The 19,883-nt window shown below is 41.1% G+C and overlaps 1 protein-coding gene across 2 annotated transcripts; it reads right to left on the reverse strand.

Moving 5' to 3' along the window:
- Positions 1 to 4,091: 4,091 nt before the first annotated feature.
- On the reverse strand, positions 4,092 to 19,652 carry LOC136750150 (death-associated protein kinase 1). Of its 2 annotated transcripts, XM_066704969.1 has the most exons (17): positions 19,574 to 19,652; positions 19,073 to 19,190; positions 18,835 to 18,933; positions 18,582 to 18,686; positions 17,521 to 17,619; positions 17,097 to 17,195; positions 16,765 to 16,863; positions 15,853 to 15,975; positions 15,352 to 15,432; positions 14,033 to 14,158; positions 13,714 to 13,807; positions 11,738 to 11,901; positions 9,871 to 9,991; positions 8,901 to 9,055; positions 7,712 to 7,786; positions 6,742 to 6,852; positions 4,092 to 6,313 (listed from the first exon to the last, which is right to left on the reverse strand). In XM_066704969.1, exons 2-17 carry the CDS (start codon positions 19,172 to 19,174, stop codon positions 5,120 to 5,122), a joined length of 2,847 nt encoding a protein of 948 aa, XP_066561066.1. In that variant the 5' UTR covers positions 19,175 to 19,190; positions 19,574 to 19,652; the 3' UTR covers positions 4,092 to 5,119. The 2 variants fall into 2 exon arrangements, with proteins under 2 accessions (XP_066561066.1, XP_066561064.1); XM_066704967.1 differs by lacking the exon at positions 19,574 to 19,652 and having other exon boundaries at positions 19,073 to 19,336.
- Between the last annotated feature and the right edge of the window lie 231 nt (positions 19,653 to 19,883).

Consider the following 19,883-nt stretch of genomic DNA (forward strand, 5'->3'; position numbering starts at 1 on the left):
TTAAAATTATAGACTGACCATTTCTTTGTCAGTGGGCAAATGTACAAAATCAGCAGGGGATCAAATACTTTTTTCCCTCACTGTAGGTCTAGTAAAGTAAAAATCTTGCAGTTTAAAGAATAACCAACAAACATTGTTCAGATGAAAGTGAACAACAGCCTTGTCTACAGCAATCCAGAGATCTCAGCATCAATCCCACCCTCCCACCGCGCGGCACAACAGAAAGCCTGGCTGTCACACCATGAATACTTGACCCCCCCATTCTGAGCCGAAGCAGATGTCACCTCATTTTATTCCAGTGAGATCTGTTGCACGAAGAACCATCATAGAAGAAAGCAATGAGCACTTAAATATGTACATGCATTTACACTGCCATTATGAGGCTACCTACCAGGAAATTGTGCTGAAATCCTACAGAGCAAAACTTTGAATAAATCATAAGCACACACAAAAGCCTGTTCTCGGTTTCAAAAGAAAATATTACAGGGAAATGGTTTTACTGTTGCCATGGCTCTAAGGAAGGATGCAATATATAATGATTGTGTAGCTATAGTTATTGTATACTCAAGGAACTATGTTCTATAAGAGAAAAATGTAAATGTACTAGGCCACAGTCAACAGATTTGGAAATAAAGGTAGCTACTCAAATGACTCAGAAATACTGAGGGTGTCTGAGATCCAGCAGACAAGAGTTGGAATCTGAGATATTGATGTAGAGAAAGACAGGTAACCTCAATATGAGTAGAGATGTTTATTAATGACATACAAAGTTTAATATAAGCTGATATATATGTGGAATATATTTAAATTCTATTGGAAGTTGATTTAAAGGATTTGTGCACACATACCGAGACATTTCATACCTCCTTGGGATTTGTCCTTAAAACTCAACAGATTTCAGTGGGTTGAGCCGAGTCCAGTGCTAGTCCATTGGTTTCTAAGAGGATTAACGTGAAGAATGGTTAAATTATTTTGTATTTCCAGTGGGGTTTTATTTCTACAGTAACAAAATGTATTACCAGCTATTTAGGTTAGTCTTCAGTGTACCCCATTCTTACAGAAACTGTCATAGTTTCTTCCTTCATAACTCCTTAATGTCCTATGTGTCATTAGGGAAAGAAATATAGTGCAAGCAATATGTTAATCTCTTCTGACTTCAACAAATCCATTATGATTGTGAGAGATCTAAATAATTTAGTAAGCTTTCAAAGTCACACAGTCTTCCCATTTGAAGCATGCAGTGAGGCATGGCATGCATTGAGCACAACGGTGGGGAAAAAGGGGGTTTTGCACAATGTATCTCAATTCCTCATGCACCAGTGTCGGCATACCTGTTTTTCACTTCTTTCTAGTCACTGGGGGAGGGAAAGATGAGCAGAAATAGCTTTTACTGCATGACAAAAGGTCATGTAAACATCAAAATGTCATATTACTGCATTAAAAAACAATGCTTTGGATGGAACTACTCATGCACTTTTCACTAGAACACTCTTAACCAATATATAACATTAGTATAATAATACATTTTCAAGATGCAGAAACTCTTCCAAACTTCATCAAGCTGTAGGTTTTCCACCAAGTCGTCTCCAAAGAAGGCACAGGTACTGAGAACTGGGTTAAAAAGCTGTAATCCACAGTAAGACCTGCCTCCCACTCATGTGAGGAATTACAGTGGAGGAGCTGGGTGTTATTGCAGTGTGGCAGGGAATGAATGCATTCAATGTTTTTAAGATGGGAAATTAATGTTTATAAGTTTGTAGATTTAAGTAAACATTGAATTTACAAGCATTTCCAAGATTTTTACAGACAGCATCTGAGAACCCCCCCAGTATTAATATTTCAAATGTAATCATGACATTATTGGTTGATAAAGACATTATAAATCCACATCTTGTTGAACCACAAATTGAAATGTATATCTGCTTTTGATCTTCACACATGAAATACTGCTTAGTTTCAGAAAGGTTTGAAAGAGTTGACGGTTCCCGGGGGAGGACGGCTGTCTCTCAGTTGCCGCACTGTAGATGACAGCGTGGTAAAGAAGCAATTACCATGGTTACCAAAGTTCATACCCAACCCAATAACTTTAACACTAAGAAGAGACCGGAGCCACCAGCATGGAGCGCCATTGAAAATCAGTGTTGAATACATCCACAGAACCTGCCAAACTCAGAAATAATAGGTCAGGAAGAAGGAGAGTGGGAGGGAGAGAAAGACAGATAGTCAAGTTTACAGATACAATGACACCCTGTGGGAGGGAGAAAATGCGAGTTAAAGCACCAGACAACCCGGCTTCACACCCACACCTTCCCACGTCCCCAGCTCTCACAAGCCTCTGTGTGCATTTGCTTCCAAGTGCTGGATTAACATTGTGATTAATCATGGCCAGATTACAGCCTGAAGAGCCGCTTGTGGTGAGCACTGCACTCCCTACTGCGGTTTAATGGCTTGTGTTTTTATCGATGAATCACTGCAATAGTGTGAAGGGCCATTGGGGATGTCGAGAGTGAGGAGCTGCCATCCCAGACAGTTTGCGTAAGTGGCACATGGCACACCACAGGGAAAGTTGTCGACTGTGTCTCAGCTTCGGATCCCTGCCTGGGAGGGAATCCGTGCTTCCCCCGAAGGGCTAGGCTCTCACAGACTTATGCACAGGGACCCAGCAGATACAAAAAAGCCATTTGGAAGAGCTTCTCTCTCTCTATCTGGGCTCTGTGCTGATCTTTTAGACTAGAGCATTATTGTAGGCCATTGTTTATCTTGAGAGCATTTACAGCAGTTAATAAAAAGGGCTCTGTGAAGTTGAAAAGGAAGCAGAGCACAGAGCCCTGATCACGAGTGTGACTGGCAGTGTTTACACACAGCACAGAACCCCACTGAAAACTGATGTAGGATGTTGTAGCAATTTGCTTTCCCCATTCACGTCTTCAGTTAAAGACAGAATTTAAGCATTTGAAGAATAAAGTGCACATTTCCACTTTCAATTTTATATCTACATCTGTCTCTATATATACACACATTTAGGGAAAAGAGAAAAAAAACAATACTGTTGCGCATTGACTTTATTTATGCCCATTTCCACAGCAGCAGAGATTATTGCATATGTCATTGTGAGGTCACGATATTCCCAACCCCCTAAAATACACAGGGACCAATCAGATTAAAAATGCCATTTGAAAAGGACAGGTGTCAGAGCCTCATATTCTTGCTGTTGTGAATCAGTCTACTGTACTATACTGTGAATGTGCTCTGGCCCGTTTGCATGCCTCTCGATACAGACAGCTGGGGAGAATTGCAAATTTGTTTCAATTCATTGGAATAACAATCATCATTACACATTCATTTTCAGATTCTTTTTCAAACCCATAATGCTTTATTTAGGCTATTGACCGCATTTCAACCAGTCTTTTTTTCCATGATTCGAAAGCGTAATGATTCCACTGGTTTCCTGAAGCATTACATTTTAGTAATTGTTTATCATGAGAGCATTTACAGCTGCTAATTGAAAGTGCTCTGCGAATTTAAAATGCCGTATTGATTATGACAAATAAGCGTGACGAAGTGCAGCAAACACTCTTTCAGGTAATTAATTAATTCTCTTCCAATCTGAAGCTGCCTTAGCAGGTCAGGGATGCACATGAAAAAATAGTGAGGTACAAGGGAACAAACATGTTTTTAATATATAGTAGAAATGTGTGATCCTTATATTTCTTGTATACCAAAATTGGCTCATTTTTTTTGTAAAATACATGGGATATATTTGAAATATATTTCTGTCTATGATCCCTATATTTCATTTATATTTTGACAGTATATGGTGGGGTTTATTTCTCCAATAAATTTGTAACACATCAAATATATGGATAAAAGACTAATACATATTTAAAATATTGACATATTAGAAATTTAAGTTTCACACATTGCTATCATATATCACAAATATATATTTGTTCCATATGGGAAACAGCTACTTCAGTGTAGTAGAGCAAGTTTTGTTAATACCTTATCTGAATACGGTACACTCTGTATTGAAATTGAAGCGAAACTGAAGTATTTTTCCAATTAATTGTGACTGCAGACATGGGTTTCAATCAAGATTATTTTATTGGAACAATTTGTGAATCTGCAAAGAAAATGTTATTTTCCACTAGAAATTTGGAAATACACATAAATCATTATCAGACATCAACCTGAACCATTTTTCCTTTTGAACACAGTATATTGTTCAAAAATATATTTTTCCTAGAATTGTAAAAAAAATCAGCAAAAATAGACAGTACCCCATTCATTACAGTGGCTGTCACACAGCCTTGCCTTCATCAGGAAGTGGAGCTTGAATGAATGTATGACCATGAAGGACAATCGACCATGGATGCAGTCAATCTCTGCATTCAGGAAGCTAGGGAAACACAGATTGCTATTAGTGTGTCTGGAGAAGCATGTGGTTAATCCAAATTATGCCCTCAGCTCAGCTCACCCATTCATTAGAAACGTGAAACTGCCACTGGCGCATATGGTGGGTTGCTCCTAACGCGATGAGTGCACTGTGCTCTGCCAGCCTGGGCTCTGATTACAGGTGTCCACAGCATGGTCAACATCCAGAGCCAATCACAGTGCAAATGTTGAGTTTTTTCTGCAGTTTCATCATTTATACAAGTTTGTAATACTTGATACTTTAGTGCGTCATGAGCTCTCCCAGGATGTACCCAATTATCTAATTACTAAAATATACCTAAACAGATATAATAAAAATATTTACAGCAAGAGATATGCATTTGTTGTTTTTTCAAATATAGATTTAGAATCTTATTTATCCCTTTTTCACCCCAGTAGATGCAAAGTGACCTCCCCTGCTCACCCCCCCGGCCCAGTGCTGCTAAGCCAGATGCACCTCCCCACACCCACCAGCAAAGATGCAGGCTAGATTTGAGACCAAAGGGTAATAATATCTAAATTAAAATTATAGTGTATTCAGAAGGTAAAAAAATTGATCCTTTGCAAGATTAAATGATCTTGAAAAAAAAAATCCCAGTCAAACAGAAGAAAAAGACAGAGGTTCCGCTGGTCTCCGCTGGTGTTGGTTCAAGCTTGTAAAATGACAGGACCTTATGAAACAGAGCTACAGCAGGCTGTCAAACATGCTTTTAATCACACTCATGCAGTCCTCCCTGTTTATCTGCTGTAGCGCACTGTGGAGGCTGCGGAGGGTGATGCGGCGGTTTTTCTGAAGCAGCAGCAGTGTGGGAGATGCCCTGGTCTGCTCAGACTGGGCAGTGAGAGCTGCAATGTGTTCATACGTGCAGCTCTCGAGACGCTCCATCAGACCCTTCCAGTCATGACCCAGTGGGTGAACAGGGTCCAGCAGGGCACAGAGGCCCTCAATCTTATCAGCTGTCAGCCACTGAATGGTAGCATCCCACTTCACCCCCTGAAGGATGGTCTTATCATAACCAGCCAACAGGACATCGCAGAGGCATTCCTCCCAGCCTCTGAGCTTGGAGTAAAGGTTTGTCCCACTCCGTTCACTCTCCAGGATTTCTTCTGTCGTGTAGGCTGTGATGTCATCGTCAGAAGCATCCATTTTGGCAAGGATGTCCCTGGGGCTGAGGTACAGCCTCTCCCACTCATGATCCATCATGAGGTCCTTCAGCAAGCACTCCACTTGACGGGAGATCATCTCCTGCAGGTCGCAACACTTCTGCTGTGTGTCCCGAGCCCGGCCCCGGTGTGTCTGCGGTCTGTGGCCTCTCACTGCTACATTGACCGACCTGCGGTTAGCAGAGAGCTGCACGAGCGCTTCGGACACGTCGACACACTTGATACCCCCAGCCCAGACGACAAACCTCTCAGCAGATGCGCATTCCCCTGCTGTGTGAATGAACAGTTTCATCAGCCGCATCTGGAGCTGGGAGAAGAAAGCCTGAGAAAAGAGGCCTAGGTTGCCCCTCCATCGGTAGGACACTCCGCAGTACACGTTAAAACCCTCCTCTCTGTCCCAAATGTTCGCAGGTTTTCCCTTTCTCAGCCAGGCTGGCACAATATATTCCCCTTCCCGGTCACTGAAGACGAGCTCCAGCATCTCCAGTAACCTGACAACAGTCTCCGGGGAACGGTCCAACTTCAGCACGGCTGCTATTTCCGCAGTGGTCCACTTCTCTTGCTGCAGTGGCAGTGTGGAAAGTGCAAAGTGTCCAAACTTGCCAAAGATATCCTGGCAGAGCCACTGCACATCCAAAATGACTAAGCCAGCGCCTGATCCAGACTCGGCTGACAGCGCCCCTCCGTCCACAGACACACTGGGAAAGAAGAGGAGCTGCAAAAGAACAACAAAGCTATATTGATAGACTTCCAGATTAGAGCAGAAGTTTGACAGAGAACTGCAAACCTGCACTGAGTGGTAGGTTCTTTATTCTACTTATAAGCCAAACAGCTGTCCTGTCCAGGTCTTTAGTTTGCTATTAGCCAGTTGGGTCAAGGTTTTGATTTAATCCAGCCAGGAAATGACAGCTGTGAAAGATGGCTCGTTAGTGACTCATTGTCAAATTGTCATTTAACTAATACCCTGTAAAACATTTCCAGAGAAACTCACATCATCATTGTCCACAAGCACATAGGGGAGTCAATATCAGGGACTCCCACTGTTTTAAAGGGTGCATTTCCATGGTGAACAGCACTTTTGTAAACATTCATAATGTACCCCATATGTACACTTTACTTTACTTCCCCTTTTGTAAAAATTACCTCTGAGATATTATGCAGGTACTCCACAGCCATCCTGAGAGTTTCAGCGCTGACATTTTCTGCCACACTTCTCACAGAAGTCACAAAATCTTCCAAGGATAAGTACTTAACCTACAAAAAAAAAGGTTTTTGGTTCTATTTTTTTTAATCAGTACTTAGTAGATATTATATCCAAACATGAAATAGGGCGAGTCTCTGGTGGTTTTAAAGAGAATACAGCACACACAACTACAGACATGGCCACTCCTTCTCTTCACATCCCCAACACTGGCAACGGTATTACAGTGCAACCTGGTGTGCTGAACGTGGTGATTTTCTATTGTTATTTTACTTAAATGCCGAATGAAAGCTACAGGAACAAAAGGCACTTCCCCTTCACCATTCTGACTGTAGTAGATTATTATGTAATAGTCTGTTTCAAGTAATCCACATAGTGCCATAATGCCAAATGTAGTAAAGTGGTTTTGCCAGTGCGGACTTCTCAGGACTCATCCAACTGATGGTTGGTGTACAGAGCAAATACACTGTCAGCAAGGATTTGTTTTGCTTGTTTGTTAAAATTTCTGAAGTGGTTAAGGGTGGAGGCCCAACGGATGCAGAACAACCCCTGAGGTTCCAGTGCCATTTTCACAATCAGTCACGCAGTAGGGCATCAAAACACACCCAGAAGATTATGTACACATCATAATGGTCTACAGAAAATAATGCAATGTACCAGTAGGAAGTCTGTGTAATTCAAAATGATTTCAACTGTTAGCAGACATCCCTGAAATTCAAGTAATTCTACTGAATATCTCCCCAGTTGGTGGAAGGAGGCAGTGTAAAGTACATGTTGATGTTTGTCTCTGTACTGGCCGCACAACTTTCCCTTTTCAAGGCCAGATATAACTTTTATAAAGAGATTCACATGTAAAAACCTGCCCTATTTATCAGACAGAAGAGGTTTGGCTGACAAAATACAGTCACTTACACAATCCCTCACTCTGATGTTGTAGATTTCGTCCATCACTTCACCACATATTTCAGGAAATGGACTGGCTGTATCCTGCAAAGAGAAAGGGGGCTGTGAAAAGCTGTGATTAAAACAAAATAAACATCATTAGTTATGTACGGCTGTAGACAAAAATGTATTTGTGAGGAAAATGGAGACTTTGAACGTCACGTCTTCAAAATATCGCATAAGACAGGCACTGTACATAGATTAGCAGAGAAGTGTTAATATTGTGCCTGAGAGTATGGTAAGCATATCAAATGAACATCCAAATCTTCATCTAATACAGATATTAAAAGTAATTAAGCTAACACAATAATATACAAAATCTTTATTGTAAACAGCAATACTGCACTGCAACTGCAGGAGACACATTTCACTGTATCCCAATGTATTGCACCAGTAGGTTACCTCTCCATTTTAAGGCCTGACTACAGCCTGAACCTCAACACCAACCACACCAATATTTCAAGCTATGCCCACACAATTCTGTTAATTCAGTAGAAACTCAACCCTAACCTTCACAAAAGCTTAAGTTTACTGAGGACTCTAACCCTAACTCGGACCAAAATGTAACCCCAAAGAAGGTGAAAATAGGCCAAAGTGTGAATCATGAAGAAAACAAGCGCCCACAAAGTTGAAGTGATGTAATAAAGATGCTACAAGCTTGGTTCGTGGGCTGCAAAAAGAAAGCTTTTATCCACCTCTACAGCTCTGATTCAATCTCAGGCCTTGAAAGAGCTGAGTTTTATATAAATTGGGAGCAATGAGACTTTAATTAAATGAAGAGAAAATCCTTTTTGAAAATATGTTTTTAGAACAGTACAATAATAAAGGAACATTTTGTTTGTGACTACAAGGAAAACAAATGAAAAATATATGTTTTGGTTCCTCAAGCAGTTTAGACCATAAAGTCTGAGCCTGAGAAAACTGCTTACATACTGACTGTAACCTAAAGCAGAGTGATTTTTAACTGATGAGATGTGAATTAAAATTGTATCCTGGCAGTATGCAGGCAGTGGTACATGTTCAAAAAGTGCAATAAAGTCTCCAATAATTGCTTTCAGGACAAAAGGAAACCCCGAACAATCGATTCTGGCCCAATGCCTGCCTTGCTCGGTGTGTCTGTGGGATTAGCAGTAATCCGCCATTGCCCTAGTCTGCCCACCTGTGCGAGCTGCTCCACACACTCCTCAAGCCTCTGTCTCAGAGGCTGGAGATCGCTGGGGGATTTACAGTTCATGCTGATCACTGCTGTGTCGATGTCTAGGTTAACCTGCAGCTCCTTCACGTGACAGCGCACAATATCAAAGAAGTGAGTCACTGCGATATAAAGGAAAAAACTTGGATCAACATGGAACTTGTCATTTTCATATCAAGGCTGTTTTTGGTGGGTTGTTTTAATGTTAATTTTGACATGACAAGGGCACTCAGAAAATCATGAACTGACTTTACTTGGATGTTTTTGGGATGTAAATTACTGTGCACATTTAACACTATAAACCTTCATAAGGCTGTTGAAAAAAGGAAAATAATTGATCTCCTGTGATATTTTGATCATGCACTTATAAAATAATGGGAAGATATACCCCCTGTTGCGAATTATATTATTATCAGCACAGGGACCATAAGGAAATCAAATAGTCGATGCACATTTAGTGTTTTCTTTTTTTTTTTTAAAGCATTTTTTAATAATATTTTAAAGACGTTTTTAAACCTAAAACCTACTATACATAACCCATTTTCACAGCTGTTGGTTACATGACTTAACAATCCACTCAAATTCTAAAGTCTTCATCTGTCAAATGTTTGCTTTTCTAGACTCCATCAGACCACATGGCCCACCTGTTATACTTGCAACTGTTATTCCACTTTGCATCATGGGTAATCTTACGAAAGCAGTTTGAAACCAGAGTGCATCTATCAAGACAGCTACCTGTGAGGTCCAGTCGTGTTTTATAGAACAGGGAAGGATCCCTTACTGTTCTGTAAAGTCATTTAAATAGCCACAGTGTCACCCACACACACTCACTCACACATGCAGACAGAGATACACACACACACACACACACAGACACCCACTCATAGACATATATACATATAACGCCCACTCTGCAGATGCCAGCTTCTCATCTTACCTATTTCATCCTTGTTCTCCATTTCCAGCTTGTCCTTGTGGCTGCCAATCAGAAGCACCTTGGCTCTGTGTGGGACACTGCAGCCCCAGGAGGAATTTAGAAAGCGCAGCCAGTACAGAACCTACACAGTAGCGTTTAGAATAAGAGCACAGAAAAGCACACATGCCCACACACAGAGACTACAACAACAATAACAAAAAGATGCCCTCAGAGTTCTGACTGCTTTAGGTGCTTTGATTTCTGGCTTGATGCAATTTTTTTTTTTTTTTTGGGGGGGGGGTTATAAATCAAGGAGACACTGAAAGCAAATCTGCAATTCACAGTGACCAGCGCACCAGTTGGGCCACAACCAATCACCTCCTCTTAGCTATCTTTATATGGTCTCTGTTTGGCACCGGGATGATTGCAGATGATTACATCTCCAGAGGCCTTCCTTATTGGAATGAAAGGTTTCAGCACCCCAGTCTGCAGCTCTTGTCAATTACTTGCTGTTCAGTGGTTAACATCCTAACTATACCAGTCTAAGGGTCAGCACCACACCGCCACAAGAAGCGAGTGGCTCTGGCAGAGCTCTTACTTAAGGTCAACCCCCAGCTACGACATAAGGTTGACAGTAGACCATATACACTCACCTAAAGGATTATTAGGAACACCTGTTCAATTTCTCATTAATGCAATTATCTAACCAACCAATCACATGGCAGTTGCTTCAATGCATTTAGGGGTGTGGTCCTGGTCAAGACAATCTCCTGAACTCCAAACTGAATGTCTGAATGGGAAAGAAAGGTGATTTAAGCAATTTTGAGCGTGGCATGGTTGTTGGTGCCAGACGGGCTGGTCTGAGTATTTCACAATCTGCTCAGTTACTGGGATTTTCACGCACAACCATTTCTAGGGTTTACAAAGAATGGTGTGAAAAGGGAAAAACATCCAGTATGAGGCAGTCCTGTGGGCGAAAATGCCTTGTTGATGCTAGAGGTCAGAGGAGAATGGGCCGACTGATTCAAGCTGATAGAAGAGCAACTTTGACTGAAATAACCACTCGTTACAACCGAGGTATGCAGCAAAGCATTTGTGAAGCCACAACACGTACAACCTTGAGGCGGATGGGCTACAACAGCAGAAGACCCCACCGGGTACCACTCATCTCCACTACAAATAGGAAAAAGAGGCTACAATTTGCACAAGCTCACCAAAATTGGACAGTTGAAGACTGGAAAAATGTTGCCTGGTCTGATGAGTCTCGATTTCTGTTGAGACATTCAGATGGTAGAGTCTGGTGCAGGCTGGTGGTGGTGGTGTAATGGTGTGGGGGATGTTTTCTTGGCACACTTTAGGCCCCTTAGTGCCAATTGGGCATCGTTTAAATGCCACGGCCTACCTGAGCATTGTTTCTGACCATGTCCATCCCTTTATGACCACCATGTACCCATCCTCTGATGGCTACTTCCAGCAGGATAATGCACCATGTCACAAAGGTCCAATCATTTCAAATTGGTTTCTTGAACATGACAATGAGTTCACTGTACTAAACTGGCCCCCACAGTCACCAGATCTCAACCCAATAGAGCATCTTTGGGATGTGGTGGAACGGGAGCTTCGTGCCCTGGATGTGCATCCCACAAATCTCCATCAACTGCAAGATGCTATCCTATCAATATGGGCCAACATTTCTAAAGAATGCTTTCAGCACCTTGTTGAATCAATGCCACGTAGAATTAAGGCAGTTCTGAAGGCGAAAGGGGGTCAAACACAGTATTAGTATGGTGTTCCTAATAATCCTTTAGGTGAGTGTATAACTGGTACGTTTGTATCACTTTTAATATGTTTTAATCTTGTCTGCTCATGTGTGAATAAGGCACTGTACCTGACCGAGAGCTTCACAGTGAGTGCCTCCCTTGGCACACTGGATCTGCTCCAGGTTGAAGACAATACAGTAGAGGACATTCCCGCTGTTAGCGGACAACAGCAGCGAGTGCGTGAAGTAGTACTCCATCTGTCCAGCGAAGTCCCAGACCACCACCCGCCCTGCTGTGATGGCATGATACAGCACAGAATAGGCTGTGAGCACTCCTGACATCATGGAGTCATCACAATCAGCAAAACTCACAGTGAGTTCACAACGCACAGGAGGTCAACCTCCCCCAGCAGAGTCACGACAGGGCCGTTGCTTTGGGAGGTTATGTGAGGAAAGGCCTTCTCTAAATTACTGTGAACACCTGGACTAGGGCTGCCCTCCCATGTCATATACGAAGCCATTGAAGTCGATTAACAGAGGGAATGCCTCAGCCAGGTTTCTCTCTCTGATGTGTTATATCTGGATCAGTATCAATACTGCACATGTATGACAATGATAAAAGCCTATTAGACTGGGTCAGTGGACTTCTCGCTTGGATCTTTTTATCCTTATTGTTCTATAAAATATATATATTTGTCTCAACAAATCAACATACAAGTATACATAAGAAAGTTTACAAACGAGAGGAGGCCATTTGACCCATCGTGCTCGTTTGGTGTCTGGTGTAATAACTAAGTGATTCAAGGATCCTATCCAGTCTATTTTTAAATGTTCCCAAATTTTCAGCTTCAACCACATCACTGGGGAGTTTGTTCCAGATTGTGACGACTCTCTGTGTGAAGAAGTGTCTCCAATTTCCATTTGTGTCCCCGGGTCCGTGTGTCCCTGCTGATCTGGAAAAGCTCCTCTGGTTTGATGTGGTCGATGCCTTTCATGATTCTGAAGACTTGGATCAAGTCCCCACATAGTCTCCTCTGTTCCAGGGTGAAAAGGTTCAGTTCCCTCAGTCTCTCAGTAGGACATTCCCTTCAGACCTGGAATAAGTCTGGTTGCTCTCCTCTGAACTGCCTCTAGAGGAGCTATATCTACTGTGCCTAATGTGATTATGTAGCAAAGCATATTATATATATATATATATATATATATATATATATATATATTATTTTTTTTTGTATTATAAATAAATAATAAATACATCTTACAGTTTTACTTTTTTAAATGGAAAAAACAAACAATTGTATGCAAGTACGGGTGTTAGAGCTGTGAGAAAGGTCCACTGCAGGAGGGAACAGCCATGGACACATTCTTGTGCAGAGAACTGATATTAAACATGCTGCAGGATTTCCACTTTTGGCACCTTGGTTCCCAGGGGTCAGTGTGTCCCCTGTCCTCAGGCTTGCTGGGTGGGCTGTTTGGGAAGCAGTCACCTGTTTTGTTGGTGGCCAGAGACTTAAGCTGCTGCTGATTTGGGTCACTTTGGCATACTGAGCCCTGCCAGGACTCCTTGCGAACAGCTGTGTGATGTAATGCACAGTTGAGCAACGCAGATGAAGTCTGGGCTCTGTGACATGGCTCGGTCAGGCTCCCATGACACAGATTTGCACAGACAGAGTAGCAGGTTTCTCTCTGAACACTTGATTCTCTTCCTTGTGTGGCGCTCATCGGGCTGACACTGCACACCCCGCTGAGGGGTTTCCTGAACTTTCCACTGACGTTCAACACGACCTGACATTTCAGGCTCCAGCACATCAGGATGCATCACGTTGGTTAACAGAAAAGGACACATTTTGCCAGACATAAAAATAAAAGTGTGAGCACACTCCTAGAGAGGGGTAATCGCATGATGTGGGTTTATATGAATAATGACCAGTAAAAGAAAAAAGAAACATACATTTCAACAGAGCCTTCAAATCTGGGGACACTGAAGGAATATATAAAATGGATGAACGCCAAGATCAATAAGTCATGTTTCATAATCAGCCACATATAGTCAATGGGCACAAATATATCACATTTTCCTTATTAAGATAAAAAACATGTCCTACCTGCGAGGTCACTCCGTGTAATGGCAACACCGCGCGTGGAAGGAGGGGACGGCGGCCTGTTAAACCAGCGCTGAAGCCTGGACCAGACTCCTTCCTGGAAACAAATAACCACCAGCAAGACATAAACAAACATCTTAAACCCTGACGCAGTGACACTGAATATTGATACAGTTATACCAGATGGAAACTTATAGGCTACTGTATATAGGCCAATTCACTGACATATTTTTTATAGCAATCTCATGCAAAACCTGCTTTTTCTGATGAGGATGTGGCATCTCACCGCCTGCCTGTCAGGGTGATTTTCTCTGTTTTTTACCTGCTGCTTCAAGGTCTTTGCGAGCGTGGTCTTCCCGACTCCAGAGTTTCCACAGATGAACAGTTTGACAACTCTCCTACTGTCCACTACTTTGCTCTCCTTCAAGAGACTCTGAATCTGCAGTTCCTGCACAGAACACAAGTACGTCTTTTCGGCAGTCATTGGACAGAGGTGGTGGTTTAAAACTCTTCCGATTAGTGTTAGAATGAATAACAAAATGTGCATGACTCACTAATTTTTGACAAAGAAACAACAGACAAACACACGGCCACAGTGGTGCCAAGACAGAAGCTCAGGAGCCCCGAAAGGCTCATTAACACGTCTGCGGAAGCTCTGTGCAGCCTGTGATATTAAAACACTTTGTGAACGTGTGCTGTGATTAGCAGCAGTGCAAAATTAGTTTCAAACTGATCCTCCTCCTATGCACTGATCACATAAAAACAAAATCACACACATGGGCTCCAAGGAAGACAGGGGAGCTGAAAGACATTGTCTGTTATAGTAAACTTTTAACCATAAAATTATTTTAAATTGGAGCTGACTGTGGAGGCTTTACGTTTACTTGTCTTTCTGCTTCCCTAGAGGAGAACCTAATGAATATATACTGCTACAGTACAGTGCTGAAAAAACACTGAATACACACCACTGGGGATCTCTAATTTGGCTCCTGAATCACTGAACTCTGAGTCTTCTTGCAACAGAATAAATCTGTACAGGGAACAATAATGTGCTTCTACAACACTGAATATTCACACAGGAGTCCTGCCATATTCAAATAAGCAGCCCTAAAGTGCAGGTTATTCAGGGTTTCCCACAATGCACCAGCACCTATGAGGAACCAAATTAAAATCCTGCGTCCAGTGTCTGCCATAAATTACACACAGTGGCCAGCTATCGAACATTGCGGTGTGCGCTTTCACATTTATTTTTGGTTTAAGTACATATAATAATAATGATATCAACAGCAACAGCTACAGAATGTACCCTGGACATCATAATCATTCTTCACAGTGTGGATACTCAAGTCCTTATAAAACCATAATTATATAAAGCCAGCTATAAAAAACAGGATATTACAGATTTCATAAACATATTAACAGGTTCAGGAAACTGTAATACATTATTAAACTGCAATGCATGGAATTTACAACTGTGCGTCATTCTAGGGTAAATAGTTCGTGCCAATTGTGTTTCAATGATCCCATCATTTGCAGCTCAGTGGATGATTCTCAGATGTCTAACATGTACCTATGGCAACACATTCAGTGCCAATGACAACCAGTGTTTACACCACCACCTCCACCAGGACACACATTTACCTTCATTCTGTCTTTGATCAAAACCTCAGTCTTGGAAGGGAGATGCTTCTGTCTGGCCACGTCCAGCACGGTAAGTTCATCCTGTCAAAAGAGCAGGTCAAGACATTTCATTCATGTGACACAGCGACACACATTTCACTACAGTAAAGCAGCAGTGTGGGATTTGTTACAATAGACTAGAATAATCGGAACACCTTCATTTTTATCCTGAAATGAAGTTGCAGTAATACCCAAAGCCTTTTATTGTCAAATTGTGGCTGCTTTACACTTACTAAAATAAACCATGTTTTAACCATGCCTGTGTTTAAGCTACAAACAAAACACATTTAGATTATAATTTATTATCATCCTACAGAAAAAAATTATACCTAAACCTACACATACATTTAAAAAAAACTAAAATAACAAAAGTTAAAATAGCATCAAATCATCTAGAAAATGCAATATGAAACAAAGGGGTCTATTATAGTCAATAGTTCTGTTACCGCAGAAATTAATTACCTTGTTCCTATATGTTAGGAATGGTCCTGATTCTTCTATCAGCCAGCTGATTAATTCACTCCCACTGTCTCCAGGTGATGCTCCTGCACTCCTCACAGCACTGAAAACAGCTGTCTCACCATTCTGGCACGAGATGAAAGGTGAGTAAGGAACAATGTATTACATATTTAATCCAGTTAAGGGGTGTTTTATTATGAGGGCTGTTAGCAGAATCATTGGAGAAAAGGCTGATTTAAACATGAGTGCAAGCAGGCCTCGTTTGTAGTATGCAGATCAACTAACAGGAAAAACAGGAAAAACATGTTTTTCGAAGACCGACATATTTATTTAAGCAACTAATTTTTACCAAGAGGTTATTGTAACTGAATCTATGAATTGTCTTGCAGTTACTTAATGTTAATGGATACAACATCATTTTAATTCATTTATTTCTCTTGTGTAGTAACAAGAAATTTTCATTTTGCTGTACCAATGACAGCAATTTAAACCTAGGAGATTTACCCCACACCTTAGTGGAATATTAATAAGCATGTCTAAATATTTTCAAACATTTTGTTGTCCACTGTTTCAAGAGTGTTTTATAGCTCCCCGTGTGAAGCAACCTTAGCACTTTTGTGTCGGCCGCAGTGGCGATGCTGGGGGAGGCAGAGGGCTACGCAGCTGTGAATGCTGGGAACCAGCAGCCTATTGACTGTTCTTACACCTGGTATAAGAAGTGGGCTAGGTGGCCTGTGTGGTCTTCTCCCAGGTGTTTGTTGCTCTGTGGTGAGACAGTGCTTAGCAACCTCAATTCCTTGTCACAATCCAAACAGGGAACCAATAGTTATAAAGGATGTTTTTCAAAAGACAAATTATTCCCTTCTCTTAGGCAGTTACAAATGAAAGTTTTCTGCAGCAGAGAATCAAGCTTACCTTATTCCTTGCCTGAATGGAGGCCCCTTTCTGAACCAGCATCTGACAGATGGAGAGGGCTCCTGTGGCCGCAGCACAGTGCAGACAGGTGTCTCCTTTCTCAGGGAGCAAGAGGAGAGAACTGAGCCTCCAATTGCAAGCTCCATTTTTACAAATGTTTAATGTTTAAAGAAAACTATTATACATAATGGGTTTAAAGATGGGTGAAGCAACTGCAAAAATTAAACCTAAAACCAGGAGACAGCACACTCTGGTGATCAGGTTAGATCAGGTAACTGACAGGGGGGTTAACTTTCGACTGTCATGCTGTCAGTTTGTTCAAGTTGAAATACCTTATTCTTCAGCAGGACGTTGGCCCCACTTTGCAGGAGTAAAGAGCAGATGCATTTAGATCTCTGAGAGGCCGCAAGATGGAGTGGAGTATTGCCATCCTTCAAATACAAATAACATTAATTTCCAGACCAAAAAGCAGGAATAATTTAAGCAACACTTACAGGTACTACTAATATCTTGCCTTGTTTTATCAATTTCAACACAATCTGTTCCCTGTGCCTGGTTTTAGATGTCCATTAAATATAATTTCTTGGGCAGACTGTTCTCTCTCATTTCTCAGGGGGTAGTTCTGGAAGTACATTTGCATATTTACAACATTTTAAATTGCAATCCAGCGCTAATAACAACAAAGGGGCAGAAATTGACTTTTTAAATGTTTGCAACTGGATGATCTTAAGAGCTGCAATGACTTCAACACACTACCTGGTTCTGCAGGTTACAGTCTGCTCCCTGGGACAGCAGAAACTCAACTGCCTGCACTGTCTTCCCGGACACAGCCTCATGAAGGGGCGAGGAGAGATTCTGAGCCACAGACACAGTGACAGAAAGTTTAGTTAAACCACACAAGACATACACAATGTGTTGCAAAAAAACAATGTTACAGACATTAAAAGGGTTCATATAAAAGGAAGTCAAGAGCCTAATAACATTAAAGCGTAGGGAGTCATGGTTTTAAATCACTTTTCTTTATGTTTGTTTTTATGGTATTTTATTTTATAAATAACTAATCAAAAATCACAGGATTATAGTCAAGAAAGCAGCAGCGTTATTAATGAACACCCCTTTTCCATTTCCATGACTTCTGTGATACAGTTAAAACAGGAGAAGCGGTTTTCACTGCGCCAGAACTCGTCACTCGTTTCAGGTCCCAACTGTGGGAGTGCAAACCCAATTAATCAATCAATAAACAATTATCAATATGCAAATCAAAAAGATGGGTGCATAGACTACAAATGAATAAATGTCAGTCAGCAGTAAAAATCACCTTCAAAAACAAACATTATAAAATGCATTTATTTGGTCCAACGCCAAAATAAAAAAGTGCCAGTGCAACCATTTCAGTCGCCACTTTTCACTCTCCTCTGTGCTGAGTTTGAACACCTCAACACCCAGCTGTCAGTAATGCAGTAACCGACAGATTGTGCAAGAGCGTTTAAGGTCGTCAATGGGTGTTTGTCTGCATTTCCACTGGCACTTAAACAAACTTAAAAAAAAAAATCAAACAAAAACTTTTTGTTTAGTGTCGTTAAAAAGCAAAACAGCAAGACTGATTAGGAATTAATGTGACGTGGAAGGAGGAATGATTATTTAACAGCAGTGAAAGAAAAGCATACTCTCCAAACCACCAGAATGATGCTACATTTTCAGTCAGTCTTCCAAGGGCTTTTTTCAGTCAGGATTTTGAGCTGCCACGTCTGTGGAGCACCCACTCCACCTGGTGTCCAAGCACTACACCCTGCATCGCCTCTTCCAGGGTCTCCTACCTTGAGGCCCCTGTGATTGACAGCCTGTGGTGCCTTCACAAGCAGATACTGAAGTACCCCCTTGTTCCCTCCAAAAGCAGCAAAATGAATTGGAGTGAGTCCCTCCTGCAGGAAAACCATCAGGCACAACATAATAATTAAAAAGTCACTTCCCATTAAGGTGTTAACCAACAAATTATGAATTATTATTATTGTGATCATGATGATTACTAGGTATTTTTAAAGACCACAGCATGTCAGCCTGCACACCCACCGCGTTCTCCTTGAGTACTTGTCCCCCCGTCTCGACCAACAAAGCGACCACCTCCCGGCTCCTCCTGCAAGCTGCATAGTGCAGGGCTGTGTTGGAGAACTGCCACAGACAGAGAAAAGAACATGCAACACTGTTATCACCCTTTTGCATTACATACAGTCATTGAAATATCATTACTTTGTACCCATGTCTATTGTCATTGTAATTTGTGTGCGTGTTTTATATGCATTCATTCAACCTGATCGCAGTAGTTGGTGTCGACAAAGTGCTCTTTCAGATAGAGCTGGATGTCTTCAGGCGGCTGAGTTTGGACGATTGTCAGGAACTGCTCTGCACTCATGCTGGCTCACACCGCCCTGCAATAAAGTAGCAAATCACACTGTTGTTTTTCCGATTAACGAACTGTCTATCACAACGGTTTTTTATTTGTTAAGGATAAGATGTTACTATTTATTGAAGTTCGAATAGAAAGCATCATCCAAAACCACGACGAATGTCTTGCATCATGTCCCACCTGGAGATTACACTAAGATCAACCAGTAAAAGGGGAGTTACTGCATGGGGTGACTTTGGGCACCCAGTTTTAGTTTTTTAAGACCCTTAATCGAACTTAACAAAGGCTTTATTTCAACCCATTTGAAATGATGTCGACTTCCCCATTTGAAGCACACCCTTTACGCCAGGGATTACTTATTAGTTTTTTATACTGAACTTGTAATAAATGCACATCTCATATTACCTTGTACTGCTAACCCAAGACAGTATTTGGCATTGAAACTGGTAAAGTCTGTCCCGCCTGACTGCTAAGTCTAAGTTATAAAATAATGTTGTAATTATTACAATTATTTTTTTATATAAGAAATACATACAAATGTTTTATATTTGTAAGTGCTTAAGTAATGACTATATATATATATATATATATATATATATATATATATATATATATATATATATATATATATATTTATTTATATTTATCTCAATGTTATATATATATATATATATATATATATATATATATATATATATATATACAATTTAAATCT

Source organism: Amia ocellicauda, chromosome 5 (assembly GCF_036373705.1).
Source record: "Amia ocellicauda isolate fAmiCal2 chromosome 5, fAmiCal2.hap1, whole genome shotgun sequence".
NCBI lineage: Eukaryota > Metazoa > Chordata > Actinopteri > Amiiformes > Amiidae > Amia > Amia ocellicauda.